The sequence below is a fragment of the Ambystoma mexicanum genome, chromosome 2p, assembly GCF_040938575.1.
Source record: "Ambystoma mexicanum isolate Mex_15411 chromosome 2p, UKY_AmexF1_1, whole genome shotgun sequence".
Taxonomy (NCBI): domain Eukaryota; kingdom Metazoa; phylum Chordata; class Amphibia; order Caudata; family Ambystomatidae; genus Ambystoma; species Ambystoma mexicanum.
This window is the reverse complement of record NC_090923.1, coordinates 764,087,781-764,104,504: the sequence shown is the minus strand read 5'-3', so window position 1 is coordinate 764,104,504 and position 16,724 is coordinate 764,087,781. Positions and strand designations below refer to the sequence as shown.

The 16,724-nt window shown below is 47.0% G+C and overlaps 1 protein-coding gene across 2 annotated transcripts in view; it reads left to right on the top strand.

Annotated features, from left to right (window-relative positions):
* The window catches only part of AXL (AXL receptor tyrosine kinase), a 357,115-nt gene that overhangs the window by 221,746 nt on the left and 118,645 nt on the right, over positions 1 to 16,724 (top strand). For both annotated transcript variants that reach the window (XM_069644414.1, XM_069644413.1), the window contains exon 7: positions 11,140 to 11,335. In XM_069644414.1, the coding sequence (XP_069500515.1) occupies positions 11,140 to 11,335 (196 nt within the window). The remainder of the gene's footprint in view (positions 1 to 11,139; positions 11,336 to 16,724) is intronic.

The window sequence follows — 16,724 nt, the reverse complement described above, 5'->3', positions numbered from 1 at the left end:
CCGAGTACAAAGTGCGTTATTGTGATCGTGTACATACCTTTGAATATTAATTATATAAAGACTCTGTTTTCAGTAATACAGTGTGTGGACATTCCTTTGTGGGGGTTCGGGGACTACACGGTACTTAAGAACCAGCCTGCATCACCTGCTGAGAAGCTAGGCCTTGATTGCTCGTCCATTGCTACCGTAATAGAGAATCTTGGCTGGGGTCCTCTGTGCCTCTCCTCTACCATATAGAGAACGGAAGTACAGGCACCCCCCACCAGTATATTTACACACTCACCTTGGGGTCTGCAGGGCAAAAGGGGGCTTGGGGGCACTCACACGTAGGACTACTAGTGTAGGGAAATACTAGAACCAATCGGATCGCGCAATCGTGTTTGGAAATGTAGTTTAAATGGGAGTTATGGGAGGACAAATATGAACAAAAATGACGTTGAGCGCAAAAGGCAGTTAAACAGGTTTATTAGGAATTATTATTTAATGCATCTCACTGTTCTGTCTTGTACGCATGGCAGACCTGAGATGGAATCATGGCTGACTGACGTGATGGATGAGTCCACACACTCGTCCTGTTGGAGGGTGCTTTACGCCGAGGGGGGTGGACATTAGATGACGGCGTTGAGGAAACCTCCCAACGATAGGTTGAGAGTATCCCAACACAGTATGTCAGCCAACATTTTTCCACTGCCAGTTTCAGATTAACCTCCTGCATTTGACTCATTTCACTGGTCAGCCAGATCCTCAGATATTTAATTTTCAAAGCACACCACCTGAAACCAAGGCACGTTAGGATTGTGCTGTTGCAAGAATGTGAGCCCTGTAAAGCCTCAGACCTGAGCCATTTTATTTTATAATCAGAAACCCTGCTAAACTCCTTAATCTTGTCCATCAATGCTGCAACAGACACTGTTAAGTCCTGTAATACCAAGAGGAGGTCGTCTGCATATAACCAGAGCTGCTGCGTTACTCCATAAAAAATTATTCTAGGTATTCTTTCTTCTGATATAATGGCAGCTGCCAGTGGCTCCAAAGACAGGACAAAGAGCATTGGTGAGAGCGGGCAACCTTGACGATTCTCTCAATGTAACTTAATGGCCTGCCACCACGGTTAACCGGGGCAGCGGGCCGTTACCCATGGCTTGGGGCATATTGCTAGTTGTGGGAACACAGGGTTTCCACAACTAGCGCTGATCAATGAGAATCCTAGTTAAGCTTCACTGGCGTGTGGCACAGTGAGGTGGGCCAACCGTTAACAATCAGAGTTAATTTGCTAGATCATGATCTCTCCGGCTTATGTGGGTGATGGCTGCCGTCTCCACCATGGTTCTCGTCCTTCTCTGGAGGAATGAAGGAAGCGTGGCCACGGAAGGGCCCAGAACTGTTGGGAGTGTAAGCAAGCAGAGCTTTCTGGAGACTTGGGAGTGAAGCAGAGCAATCAGGGACATAATAGGCTGACTTGCTGTAAGGTCTAGAAATCTTGATCACCAAGGCTGTCAAAACCTTTGAGTAAATTCTTCCACCAGAGGGATGAGAATAGCGGTCCTGCATTGCAGGTCATTTTAAATAAGAGTGACTTAAAAACATCCAGGGTTGTCGGGTGTGAAGGCGAATGCTCTGGAACAGAATATAAATGCAGTGAGTGGCGACATGGCTGAGATTTGTTTTGACTTGAATGCTCTTTAAGTTCCCCTGAAATTGCGAGACAGTTCACAAGCTGACATCTTCTGTGCATGGGCCCTGTGGGTGGTTTGGAATGACCCTACCCACACAGCAGGGAAGAAATCTGGTCCTCCCAATGCAGCTTGGCAGAACTCTCTTCTACCCCATTAGCACTAATCTAGGGAGTTCCTGACACGGCCCTCATGTTGCATCACGTAGGGTGGGGGACGAGCAGATGTTCGAACATCTGGATGCCATAACATGGCTGTTAAATCACCAGTCATCCATTGCTTATTTCCTGGCCATGGCCCCGACTCGTGGCTTATTGCATCGGTTGTTCCTCATCCTACACTGCTTGGTAAATGGTGCATTTCCCGCTGTCAATGTCCCTATTGCTGAGTCTTATGAAACATTTGCTTATGGAAGGTTATACACAGACCGAAACCTGGGGGGTGGTTTGGCCATTGCACCATGGTCTGCTTTCTCTGAAGTCAAGTCCCAGGCACTGTTTGAGTGTGAGTGCGAGTGTATGTGTGTGTGCCACTCTTCCTTGTTGTTTTCATTTTCTGATTTCAATCTCCTGGTAGGTAGTTGATTATGTTCACGTTGGTGGTGTTCATGTGGTGTGCTCGATGACGGAATCAAGGATTTGCGATGTTTATTTTGGGAAAGTGGGCATAGACACAAAAGAAAGCTTTCACGGCATTAGAGCATGATAGAACAGGAGGAAAGACTGTGCTCCTGGATCCCAGGACCTGATTTATCAAAAACTGCAGATATTCACATATGGAAGCAATGTGAATTCTTAAAATGAATGTGTTCGAGCAACAGGAGTGGAAGTTGGTGTCCAGTGAATGGTTGACTTTGACTGCGAGTTTGTAAGTGTCTGTCAGGTTCTGCTTGGGAGGTATTGGGGCTGGCGGAGTGAGACATTTTGAGCGGAGGCTCCTGTTTGGCGACATGTAGGCAGTGAGAGGGAGATGGGCCTTTGTAAGTGAGTTGGTGTTTATTTTATAAAGGTCTAGCAGATTTAGGTGAAGTAGCAAAGCACTTTGATGCCCATTTCCTGTTCTGGAGAGGGGGCATATGGAAGGCAGTAGTAAGGTGGAATACTTTGTTGAGCCAGGTGCTGCAATGCCTTCAGGTAGAGGAGCAATTGCTGGTGCCATGAATCCAAGCTGCCCTTATCTGGGCATGCTCTGCCCTCAGCTTTGCCTGGGCTGCACTTTCAAGGCTCATGAGACTTTAGACCTAGGACGTCACACCACATGGCGGCATTCCCTAGCAGGGTGCAGCTAGACAGAGACATATGGTTGCCCATCAAGAATTATCTCCCCTTTACGAGATCTGAATTCTGATGGGAGTGCCAGAATAGCAGATCTGCAGAATAGCTTTTCCCGATCAAATGAGCAAAAAAGAACCATCCCCTTGCATTTCATGTTCACTTTATTACTATTACAGTGAAATCCCAATTTCCACTAATCCCTCGTCCTCTCCTTTCCATTGCCCCATCCCCTGCTCCCACTGCTGGACAGAGGGCTGCCGTATTTGGTATTTATAACGCACAAGTCATATCACAAACTAAAAAATGTGATTCCTGCTGTGGATCTGATGAGAGGCATTTGAACACAGGAAGAGCAATCCCTTCAGGGCCGGCCTTCGCTTTGGCAGCACCCATGCTGACTCAACAAAATTTGGCACCCCCACCATCTCTCCCGACGCCCCCCTACCCAGATCCCTGCAGGGCGTCACATTTTTTTGTTTCTCTGTTAAAGCCGGTAAGATGGCTCAGCGGGTTAAATGCTTGTTGCTGTGATCTGTGTTAGATCTGCAGTTCTCAAGTTCAAATTCTGGTATGGCCAACTCCGCCTTTTATCCTTCCGAGGTCGATAATGAGTGCCAATTTTGATTGGAAAATAATAGTAATGCATGGAAATATATCCTATGTAAAGCGCTACATAAACAAATTATTATTATTATAAAAACTAAATTAATATAAATAGAGCACCACCGCAAAATCAGCAGCCGCGCTCTATTTAATTAAGTGCTTAACTCCCTGCTCCCGTGCAGGAGCGGGGAGTACATCACTTCAATAGAGCACAGCTGTCAAACCAGCATGATTCTGTTTTTGTATCGACGCCCATTTGTAAAAACAAAAAAGCACCCCGCTCTCCTGCTGGCGCAACGAGCACCAGCGCGAGAGCAGTGCGCATTTCATTACAATCGGGGCCTGCCACACCTTCACCCAACATGCCAGCTTCGGGGAACCCTTGAAAGACTCCCCCGAGCTGGTGTGGCAGGCGATCTAATGTTCTGCCCCGGAAAGTCGCCCGGGTGGCCCGGACGGTCGCCCGGGTGGCCCGGACGTAAAAGCTTTCTTGACGTTCCTGGAGCTTTTCTGGGTATGAGCATGTCCTCTATCCTTCCAATGAGAGAGCATTCCAAAAAGCTGGCCCCTGGATGGTGAATCCGCAGTCTCCTCAAGACTTTCCTCTTAAGTAGACTTCATAAATTGCCAGTTGTTAAGAATAAAACATTGCTCTTGTCCCTATAAATGGTCACACACTCATAGATTCAAAGGCTGAGCTGCTAATCCCAGTTTCTCAAAGTTTGCCATTCCCGAGTATCCTTCAGGAACCCTATACAGCTTGTGTGAGCTATCTAAGGGTTGCTGATGGGTTAAACAACTCGCTAGTTCTAAACAACTTGATTCCACATGAAGTCATGTGAAAAAAGACCCAGGAATCCCGAGTGATTGGGCTCTGCTCCCAGGGAAGTGATGCAGTGGATGGGAGTCATGGAAACGGGGAGGAGAAGGGCATTGCAGAATTTGAGATGCCACCATATAAGAAATAAACAGAGTAGAAGGGAAACAAATGGAGTTATTTGTTGATCCATTTAATAGTTCTATGCTGTCCCGGCACAGCAGCAAGACGATGGCTAAGTTCCCCCGAAAGGAACAAACATCATGTCATTGTTTATGTCAAACCGAAGGGCTTGAGGTTTCTATTGCAAACAGCCAAGAACAGTTATTGCTAAATGCTGAGTACTTAGTATGTGGTACTTGTTGGGGGTGAATGCAGCTATGGGATGCATACAGCACACATCTAGCGAGCAAGCAATGTAGCACTACCCAAAAAAGAGTGATGCATAGAGAGCTGGGGTGGGGGAGGGGGAGGAGGGGCTAGCAAACGTCAAAGTGTGCTGAGAGGTGTTTCTGGAAGAGCAGGGCATGTAGGCCCTTCCTGAAGTGCAGGAGCCAATGCTTAATTGATGGTGTCCCCCCTCTGGAGTAATTGGGAGAGAGACCACTGCGTGCAGGGATGTCTTGAGTGAACTGTCTCCTGGAACTGAGCAAATGAAACATTCTTTTCTTCACTTCCCCATAGAGTAGTATTCAGAAGACCTTTCCACTTGACGAGCACGACCTTGGGTTAACCCACTAGCGAATAAGAGGCTGCCGCCTAAGACGATTGGCAAATCAGGTGCATCCTATTTTTGGGGTTGAGGGCCAAGCTTCGTGCTTTTCCAGTGTGATCCTGGCAAATGGCCTTTGGGTCCCTTTCCATGCATAGGTGCCCTCCTTCATGGCATCCCCATGGGGCAATCGGGTAGCCCGAGGGATGCTGAGTCCCTTTGGTTAGCCCTTAGGTCAGCAGTTGAAGAAGGAGCCCCCATTGCCATGGCCTGCTCTTAGGCAGGCTCCTCTCTCCAACCAAGTGAGGCCTTTCCTGGTGCTGGTTGCTGGGGCCCCTCCCTACTGAGGTTGCCCTACAGGGAGCTTCAGTAGCCGGAACATATACAACACTATGTACAAATCGGGGTTCAAACCCCCATCTCATAGTCTCGTCCACGGCCCTACACGGAATAAGTAACACGTGACTTTGTTGCATAATCATATTCTTATTCAGGTAACCACAAGGAAATTGTCTTCCCTCTTTACCTGATAACCTGTTGGCAAAGTCTGACTAGGAAGTGCTATCCACACTCTTCTGTGGAACCAGGATGATGACATTCACACGTCATCTTGTCCTCGTGTTGATCACTGGCCCATTTGCCAGCAATGATGGTCACCAGAGTTACTCTTGTTGGTGCAAGGACGGCGGTGCCCAGAGACCTAATCCAATTGTATTGCCCCCCCTCCCCCAGCTGGCAGATTTCACTGTTTTGCTGGTGTTCACCTTCCAGCAACCTCTACCCGTGGATGCAGCTCGATCCATTGATGTTAGCCCGGCCAGCTTCAAAAATGTGGCTTTTCATTTTTCTAACTATACTAAAGGCCGAAAAGATCCACCCAGAAGAGAATCTCATGTCACCCCACTCAATCACACTCCTGTCATGCTGGAGGCAGCTGCGAGCATTTCCACGGTTGCTAAGTGCCTCCTGTTGGGGAGAAGCTGGACCGCCACCAGGGCTGTGGGGGGCCAGCAGCTATGGGAGACCCCAACACCTCCCATTTGGCCCACAGGAATCGCGTTGTCTCTCACGCTGTATCCCATACCGCGTGCAGTGTGAAGGCAGCCTTGGTAAGGTAAATCACACGTGTTGCAGTTTAGTGCTTCCTCTCTGTTCGGTTCATGGGCTACTTCCCTTCGAGGTGGTCAGCAGCGCCCAGGAGACCTGTAAATACCAGATGGTGGGATCCCGGTCCACAAGACGGCAGCACGCACCCCTCTCGTGCTACAAGGACAACACATTCTGGATCCCGCGTGGAGCAGGGATGCCGTTTGAGGCGTGGTCTGGGGAAGCTGTGTGGGGTGTGCTGGTCTCCATGGGTGTCATTTTAGGGGGGGCAGGAGTGTTTCTCGCCCCCAACTTTCAAGGCACACCATTTTATCCCCATTAATTTGGCTGGGGCACCTTTTCTTCAGATGTTATGTCCCCCCCAACATTTTCAGCAAAATTACTCCACAGGTGGTCTGCACGCCCACATGTTGTTCATTCCACTTGCATCATATGGGAACCTTTTGGTCACGATTAACCCTTTTGTGTGAGTGCTTCAATGTTATATAAAGCTCACGGTGTGGGCTAGCCTGCTTTTAGGCGTGTTTTACAGCCAGAGGGGATTGGTGTACCAAGGAAAGTTAGCTGACTGCCACAGACACCTCAGGGAGAGGAGCAGGGTTAGAAGGTGTTCCATATCCTCAACTCATTCTAGCTCCTATCCTCATCTTGCCTGGTCTCGAGCTTGGCTGGTTAATGCTCACCTTAGATATGGGGCAAGCCTGCCGTTCGTTATTTCGTATTTTGACGATATTGACTCCATTCTTCATTCTACTGAATTCGATACATCTGGGTTAATTAAACTGTGAAATAACATCTATTAATACATTGTTTAGAGGAAGAAATAGGCATTTAGGACTACTTAAAATTCTGGCTTAATCATTTGCAGGATAACATGGTATCAGGTATTATTATCCCCACCAATAATCTTGCCGTATACATGGTCGTTGGGAACGGCAGGGGCGTTGCTAGGGGGGGGCTAAAGGGGCTATAGCCCCTGATCTTTTGGTTGTAGCCCCGGATAGAATCTCAGGAGCTACAGCCAAAAGACTAGCTAGCCCCCAGTCTCAACAGTTCTGACATCAGCTTAGCCCCGGGTCTTTTCCAGACCTAGCAACTCCCCTGGGGAACGGCCATAGGCAATATTATTAGTGGGGATAATTTATGGGGTAAATGTGAGCAGGGGTTGGAGAGATGTCCCCCACTCCCTTTAAAAAAATACAGGGGTTGTGGGGATGTCCCTGCCAGGTTCCATGGGTTAATATCGTTGCAAAGAAACAGCGCCATTCTTAGGTGGCGATATGTTTGCGGCTATATCTACACATGGAACCAATAACATGCATTCCCATCAAAATCAATGTGTTTCCAGGGAACGACAAGCACTGGCAGTGCATTAATCCCTACCTCTATTGTTAGGCACCTCTCTTGTTTCTCGTGTACATATATATATATATATTTTCTATGGGCTGTAAAATGCACCTCTTGTGAGCGTTGTAAGCAGGTTCATTTGAGTTCCTTAAGTGGGGCCTGGCTTTGGATCAGGGGTGTGCAACCTGCGAATCTGCAGATGTTTTGCACAGCGACTGCCATCGTCCCTCTCGATTGGCTATACTGGCCAGGGCTGATGGGAGATGTAGTCCAAAAAAACCCAGAGAGCCAAAGGTTGCAGACGCCTGCTGTATAATGAATATGTGTACAGTTGGCCTTCATCTTCTTAAAAACAGGCCCTGCTTTTTCAGTGGCTATGCCAGTCCGTTTCTTTAGCGAGCCCGTTGTTGTTTTTGTTTGTGTCCGTGCTATATTTTGTCAGTAAGCAGAACGTCTCTACTTGCCAGTGTATATTCTTTCTCTGATCAGTAAGAGATGCTTCTCTTTTGTTGGAAATGGAAATGTAATTTCTGCTGTCATCATAAAGGCCCTCGCTGTTTCTGTGGCCCCAGAACGATCCATCTATGTATGGGTTTGTGGTTTGTGAGAGGCACCTCCCTCACTTACTGTCAGTGTACGGGTTTCTGTGCTCAGAAAATGTGGCTTCTGAAGCGATGGGTGTATTTGTTCCTGTGGTCATTAAATGAGGCCTTCGTTATTATAGATGTATGTTTTTTTGCGGTCAGTACGATATGCCTCCTGCTATCAGTGTACATGTTTCTGTGGTCAGTAAGAGGCACCTCACTTGCTGGCAGTGTACGTGTGCCTGTGGTCATTGAGGGATACCTCACTAACTCTTGGTATATGGGCTTCTGTGGTCACTGAAACGGGCCGCTGTAACTATCAGTGTACACGACTCTCTGATCAGTGAGAGACACCTCACCTGCAGTCAGTGTATGTACTTCAGTGGTCAGTGTTTGGGGCTTTTGTTACTATCAGTCTATGTTCCTGTGGTCAGTGAGAGCCACCTCGCTTGTTGTCAGTGTATGTGCTTCTGCGGTCAGTGTTTGGGGCTTTTGTTACTATCAGTCTATGTTTCTGTGGTCAGTGAGAGCCACCTCACTTGCAGTCAGTGTATGTGCGTCTACGGTCAGTGTTTGGGGCTTTTGTTGCTACCACTCTATGTTTTTGTGGTCAGTGAGAGGCACCTCGCTTGCTGTTATTGTATGTGCTTCTGGGATCATTCAAACGGGGGCCCTATCACGTTTCTGTGGTCAGTAAGAGCCACCTCGCTTGTTGTCAGTGTATGTGCTTCATGCGGCCAGTGTTTGGGGCTTTTGTTACTATCAGTCTATGTTTCTATGGTCAGTGAGAGCCACCTCACTTGCAGTCAGTGTATGTGCTTCTGTGGTCAGTGTTTCGGGCTTTTGTTACTATCACTCTATGTTTTTGTGGTCAGTGAGAGGCACCTCGCTTGCTGTTATTGTATGTGCTTCTGAGATCATTCAAAGGGGGGTCCTATCACGTTTCTGTGGTCAGTAAGAGGCATCTCACTTGCTGGCAGTGTATGCGTGTCTGTGGTTATTGAGGGATACCTCACTAACTATTGGTGTATGTGCTTCTGTGATCACTGAATGGGGGCCACTATCAGTGGACATGATTATCTTTTCAGTGAGCGACACCTCGCTTGCAGTCAGTGTACGTGTTCTGTGGTCAGTGTTTGGAGCTGTTGTTACTATCAATCTGTTTCTGTGGTCAGTGAGAGGCACCTCGCTTGTTGTAAGTGTGTGTGCTTCTGTGATCATTGAATGGGGTCACTATCAGTGTACATGATTGTCTGGTCAGTAAAAGACTCCTCACTTGCAGTCAGTGTACGTGTTCTGTGGTTACTGTTTGGGGCGATTGTTACTATTAGTCTATGTTTCTGTGGTCAGTGAGAGGCACCTCGCTTGTTGTCAGTGTGTGTGTGCTTCTGTGGTCACTGAATGGGGGGCCACTATCAGTGTACATGATTATCTGATCAGTGAGAGACACCTTGCTTGCAGTCGGTGTACGCGTTCTGTGGTCAGTGAATGGGGCCTGGCTTGCTATTGCTGTATATGTTTCTAAGTCAGGGAAATGCCTATCTGTTTCTTTCTGTTTACATACGACCTATGCTCACAGCAGCATGCCTTGCCCGGATAATAACAATTGCATTTGGTACCAGAGTCTTCGAGGAGGTGACGATGATGAGGCTTCTTGGAGTAGGAACTCCACATTCATCTGAGGATCAGACTCGATGAACACTTTTAAGGAGCTGCAGTACGTTTCCAAGGACTAATCGGGGCAGAGTGGGCTTTTAGAGTCCTCCTCACTCTTGCTCACACATTTTCAGAGGACTAATCCTGGTCCCTAGTTTGGCTTAACCACCTGGAAACTATTCCGCAGACGAAGTTGCTCTACGAGAAGTCTCCCCGCTTGGATTAGCTGTCCCTTTAGAAAGCTAGTGTCATACTTGCCAACATGACCCGTTCCAATCTGTAGGTGCTTATCCAGTCCTGTTTTTTTTCTTTGCATTCTGGGACTTGTAGTCTGAGTTTTTTAACGGGTAAAATGGGCAAAATACATGTTCAACAATGCAAAGAAAAAAAAACAGGACTGCATACTCACCTCCATATTGCAATGGGTCATGTTGGCATGTATATGGTATTAGACGGACCTATGCAAGTTCGGGCTCAGGAGGGCCAACTTGATACCCCATGATGAACGTCAATGTGGGAAGAGTCAATGTTCCGAAAACTAATGAGCCACATATAGATGGAGTCTTGGAAGGAGGGTCTCCCATGTCTTTTAGGGGCTGCACCGTGTGAGGTTCCTCCTGCTCTCCCTGTCAGTTGGGTGAGAATATGTTGCTTCATTTCAAAGCAGTTTGGCAGACTTTTTGGGGAAAACCAAAAGCGTTTTGGCAAAATGTCTGGAATGCCATTGAGTCATAAAGGCTGAAACCACTTCAACGCTGAGGCAAGTGAACACAATTGGGCAATCCGTCCATTGCCAAGTGTGGTACAAAATATATGCCACCCATTCCACCGTGATCGTCTACACACCGCACAGATCCCCATTATGAATTCAGGTGTGTCCCTGTCAAGGTACATTTCATTTATCCCTGGGGCCCAAATTCCCCTCTTTTCAAGGTGTGTTCAGTTGTGATGGATGTGTTGTATAGTTCACAGGGCCTGGCTCCTTCACAGTATCAATGAGCAAAGCAACAGCACCTGTTTGTCTGACGTGAAGTTGCTGCGATTGTGCTGTAGTGTCCAGCGATGACTCTTAAACAAGGCTCTGGCTTTTGGGAGCATTCAAGCCTTTGCTTGTGTAAACCTGTGGCGTCCATTTTGTATTCTGATTACGGTGGAGTTCCCCGGGCCCCGAAAGCAGAAGTAGTGCCCCTTCCGAATAGAAAAAGAGAAGAACAATATGTGTATTTCAGCATATCCAACTTCTGCATTTGTTAACCTTTTTGAACCTCATGTTTTTAAGAATGAAATCTGCGCGAACCCAATCTATTTCCTCCCTCCTGCCACCAACCCCTGACTCCATCCTCTTTTTCTCTTCTTCCGGAACAAGGCTACGCTCCCACACACTGACCTCAGCCACGTGCCCCACCACAAGATCTACAACCAGAACATCAACGTCCCGCCATTCAGTCACGTGATCGATGGCCTGGCGCCATTCACTACCTACAATGTCCGCCTGGCCTGCAGGACCAGCCAGGGGGTCTCCCACTGGACGAACTGGGTGCCTCTAGCTACACACGAGGGCGGTAAGTGAAATGAGTTTTAAAGGTTGCTTTCTTAACTAATGAGTCCAATTTCGAAGAGATGGAGCACTGTTGTTTTCAGAATCCCACCTTCAATCCATCTGTGTCAGAAAATATGTTCTGAACTATTCCAGGAGCTGTTTTTCATGGTATCCTTGTTAAGAAGCCTTGTACCAGTTGCCCCATCATTGAAAGTGTGTGGAGTGCTATCCAGTGTTTCTATGCATTCTCATTCCCCTCTTCCCCTAATGTCCTTATTATGATAAGGGTGGCAATCTCTTGCAGACTATTCTGAAAACAATTAATGACCCACCTGTTCGACCAAGCACCACTTTTCTGAATCAGCTTTGTATATATGTACTTTCTATCCTGCCTGTAATTAGGGTACGACGTCCTTTCATTGCGGGATGAAATTTTGCAGGGTTTTTTGCCACAGGTTTTATTTGATCTCAGCAGGATAGCTCAGCGCAACGTGCTTGCCTTGGAAGCAAGATGACACAGAGCGACACAGGTTCGATCCCCCGGGTCCGCGCTTAGATACCTCTGGGTACTAAGCACGTTATAAATAACATATCATATCATATCATAACGAACAAACTCATTTAAATTTTTAGGGGCGGTTAGAAAAATATATATATATGGGGTGTGGGTGTTCGGGAATAGATAACAGATTGAAATTGATAGGGGTTTGGCAGGGAACCCCCCACAAATAAAAAATATATAAAATTCGATGAGTGTTTTTGTTATAATATCCACAGAAAAAAAACACGAACAATATCATCCCACGATGAAATGACATGGAACCGTAATTAGCGACTAAACGCCTTTGGGCTAAGTGCGCTCTTATAAATGCAAAATAAATAAATAAACAAAAGAAGCTGCTTGTGCGACCCAGTAAGTAATATGGCATGAGGAGCAACTTACATCACAGCTGCAGTTTATTAAGGAGTCAGGCATAGTCCTCCCGCAAGTGCAGGATTGTGCTACTGCTGGCCCTCAATGTGGAAGCAGGTGCACAAGCAATGAATCTCCAGGGAGGTGTGCTGAATGTCCACTGCACATGGGGAGCTAACATTCAAAGCTCCCATATGAGTGAGTCTTTAGGAAATGGTGCAGGGGGTCTGTGGTTGCCCCGCCGGGTTGGGGGGTCAAGGACCATTGCCACATTCAGTGGTGACGAGCAATAGCTTGAGTGGAGGTGGTGGGTGTGCTCTGAGAAATGGTTGCATGGCATCTGGGCTCATGCTGACGGCATTTGACAGGCTGTACTTAACCATTGTTGATGCCTTCTGACCCCAAACCTCTGAAACATCTTCAAACTCACTGTACACCGTGTGGTGCACGAGGCCGCCTCTCTGTGACACTACACTGCTCTGTAGGCTGCACAGCTGCAACGTCAAGGATATTTCAGATGAAGTTCAGGCTCTGCATTTCCTTTAAAAATGCAGGGCAAAGAATTGATTTACCCTCTGCATTGGCCAAACAAAATGGTATTCATTCCCAAAGCGGCACTTTTCACATTGTGAGTAAGTGAAGCAAGCTGCCATTCATCGTCAAAAATAGATTATTCGGCACTTGTCCATAAAAGATTTACAGTTCGTTATACATTGCATTTACAAAATATAACCTAGTCAAGATAACTGTAAACATCCATACCCAATTCTTAGCTAGCATCATAACGATCCTACATCAATGTTGAGCCCTAATAGACTCGAGAGAATGTTTATAAATGGTGAGACAGACACATATAGTCAGGCTCGGACTGGGACAAGAAATGGGCCCGGTCAACCCACCCAAAAAAAAATGGCCCACCCCTTGCCTCAAAAAAGTGGCCCACCCCTCGCCTCACGACCCTTGACCTCTGATGACATCATCAAAAGTGGTCATTTGACCCCACCCCAAAGTGACTCCCTGGGAAGCGATGAAACATGACCTTTCACCCCTTGACAAAATAGGAAGTGGCATCAAATAGCATTGTCCCTAAGCACACTAAATTACTGTGAATCCAAGCAGACGTCTAAGGCCAAATGATAATATTAATATGTTATTGTATAGCACTTACGCTTAAGCTCTTTTTTATGGAACACATATGCATACAATATCACCCAACCTGTTTTGGTACACATTTATCGACCTAAGAAGGATGAAAGGCTTTTTGGAGAAAAAAAAATCTTTGAAAAAAATAATTCCTATTTTTTTTCTTCCAAACCGGCCCAGGCATTTCCAGAAACTGCCCCCCACTCCTCAGGGACGATTTCGGCCCGGCCACGAGCCGAAAGGCTGAGGGGACAAATCCGACCCTGCATATAGTGATAGGCGACTATATTTAGTCTTGAGATATTGATAACTTTCAGGGCTTCTGCTATGTAATAGCCTTTCTCTAGAACCAGGCCTTGTGTATAAAGCAACTGCTAATACATGTGAGGGATCTCTAGTTTTTTTTGCAATGTGCAATGGCCTCTAAGGTCGAGTAGATTCCATGGGTTGACAACCATGATCTCAAGTTTCTCCTTCTCAGAATAATGTAAGGGGGGGCAGATCAGAAGAAAGTGGATTTCCGTTTCCATTTTGTTCTTACAATACGGACACTTATCAGACTGCGTACTGTTCCAAAGGCACGTAAAAATTGCCAGCGGGGGAGTACCCGGCCTGACTTTTCAGTACAATGAGTCTGGATGGCCTGCATAACCAATACACATGTTGTATTCCCAATATTTATGTGACTGTAATCAGGTTGCTGTCCCAGGCATTATGTGTACCCTCTTTTTCTTGGGGAGTTCTGTTTTTATTATTTCCTTTTTTTTTTATTAAAGATGGTTTTGTCCATAATTCATGGCTATGAAGGTACACAACAGCACTCTCTATGTGTTCGAACCAAGCTAATGAAGCTCCAGCCTCTTGGTTTGCCAGGGCTTGAACAGGCTTTCTATAGTGTTCCGACCAAGTTCTGGTCCAAGCTGCGATACCACATGCATTGAATGGCCCAGTTGTTTCTGATTTCATCTCCAGAGTTTTGTATGCTTCTGAATGAGGGCAATGTAAAATGTGGTAAGGAGTGCTTGCTTCCTCCATGTGGGATCGAAGGGTTAATTCCTGGGAATGTCCAATAAGCGGATGTGCAGCACCAAGAAATGTCTTTGATCATATGAGCAGAATGTCTACCATTCATTTTAGTGCTCGATTGCTTTTGCTTTTTTCACTGTACAGGGGAGTATACCTCGTCAGTGAAAATGCATGAAGGAATCAACCTAGGTTTGAGGGTAGGAACACCTTTTGTATGGATGCAGTGACTGCTGGTGAATTGTTAATTGCGGGGTGTACACATTTTCCATGAATATGTGTGATCGACCGAGTGTAGCGAGGGAGCCTGAACCAACAAATCAAGGCTTGCGGTGTGATGGAGGGGGTATTCTCCTCCTGCGAACATGTTTTAAACAATTTACGTGTGTCCTTTTACAGGACACTTTCTGTCAATTTTTTTGTAAGGTGAGACATGAAAAAAAAAACATTAGATGCCAAGTCACCAGCAGTGAATGGGAACATTTCGTTGTGCCTTTTGACCACAATTCTGCCCCCTATATGCCAATATTCTCATGCTGACTGTGCCACTGTATGTCCATGCTGGCTGGCTGCACCACTATATGTCAGTATTCTCAAATAAGAACATACTAATGTTTGTTTTGCCAGCAATGCTACTATAAGAAGGCATGTCCACACTGGTTCGGCCAATACATGCCAATATCCCCTTGTAAAAACATACTCCTTTTGGCTTTGCCCTTGATGCCACTTAAACATGCCATGGCACAGTAAGAACATGTGTGCAGACTGGCTTCAATGTACGCCTATATGTCCACATAAGAAAACTCATCATGTGGACTTTGCCCTTAATGCCAGATAATAAATGGATGGCATGCCACAGTAATAAAGTGGCAGACTGGCTGCGCCAATGTAGGCTAATATGGCCATGCAACAACACTCGTGTTGGCTTTTCGCTAAAAGCCAATACAACAGTAAGAAAACATGTCTTTGATGCAAAGGCATGTTTTCTTACTGTAGCATGCTTGCTGCACAAATCCCTCCCCACCTCCCATATGTAAGAACACTCATCATATTTGTTTTGTCCTTAACGCCTTTGTAAAATGCCTTGCCACAGTAAAAAAACATGTTATGGCATTTTACAAAGATGTTAGGCCTCCTGAACCAATGCACCAAAGTGAGCGGTGGAAGAGGTCACTGCTGCTGCCTGTTCTGGTCCTGATCTGTGTGCGATGGTGGAAGAGGTCACTGCTGCTGCCTGTTCTGGACCTGTCCTGTGTGATGGAAGAGGTCACTGCTGCTGCCTGTGCTGGACCTGTCATGTGTGAGGAAAGAGGTCACTGCTGCTACCTGTTCTGAGCCTGTCCAGTGTGCGATGGAAGAGGTCACTGCCGCTGCCTGTGCTGGGCCTGTCCTGTGTGCAATGGAAGATGTCACTGCCGCTGCCTGTGCTGGACTTGTCCTGTGTGATGAAAAATTGCACTGCTGCTGCCTGTTCTTGACCTAATCTGTGTGTGATGGAAGAGGGCACTGCTGCTGCCTTTGCTGGGCCTGAACTGTGTGCGGTGGAAGAGGGCACTTCTGCTGCCTGTTCTGGACCTGTCCTGTGTGATGGAAGATTGCACTGCTGCTGCCTGTTCTGGACCTGTCCTGTGTGATGGCAGATTGCATTGCTGCTGCTGTTCTGGACCTGTCCTGTGTGATGGAAGTTTGCACTGCTGCTGCCTGTGCTTTACTTGTCCTGTGTGATGGAAGATTGCACGCTGCTGCCTGTTCTGGGCCTGATCTGTCTGCGATGGAAGAGGTCACTGCTGCCTGTTGTGGACCTGTACTGTGTGATGGAAGATTGCACTGCTGCTGACTGTTCTGGACCTGATCTGTGTGCGATGGAAGAGGTCACTGCTGCTGCCTGTTCTGGACCTGTCCTGTGTGATGGCAGATTGCATTGCTGCTGCCTGTTCTGGACCTGTCCTGTGTGATGGAAGCTTGCACTGCTGCTGCCTGTGCTTTACTTGTCCTGTGTGATGGAAGATTGCACCGCTGCTGCCTGTTCTGGGCCTGATCTGTCTTCGATGGAAGAGGTCAGTGCTGCCTGTTGTGGACCTGTACTGTGTGATGGAAGATTGCACTGTTTCTGACTGTTCTGGACCAGATCTGTGTGCAATGGAAGAGGTCACTGCTGCTGCCTGTTCTGGACCTGTACTGTGTGATGGATGATTGCACTGCTGCTGACTGTTCTGGACCAGATCTGTGTGCGATGGAAGAGGTCACTGCTGCTGCCTGTTCTGGACCTGTCCTGTGTGATGGAAGAGGTCACTGCTGCTGCCTGTTCTGGACCTGTCCTGTGTGATGGAAG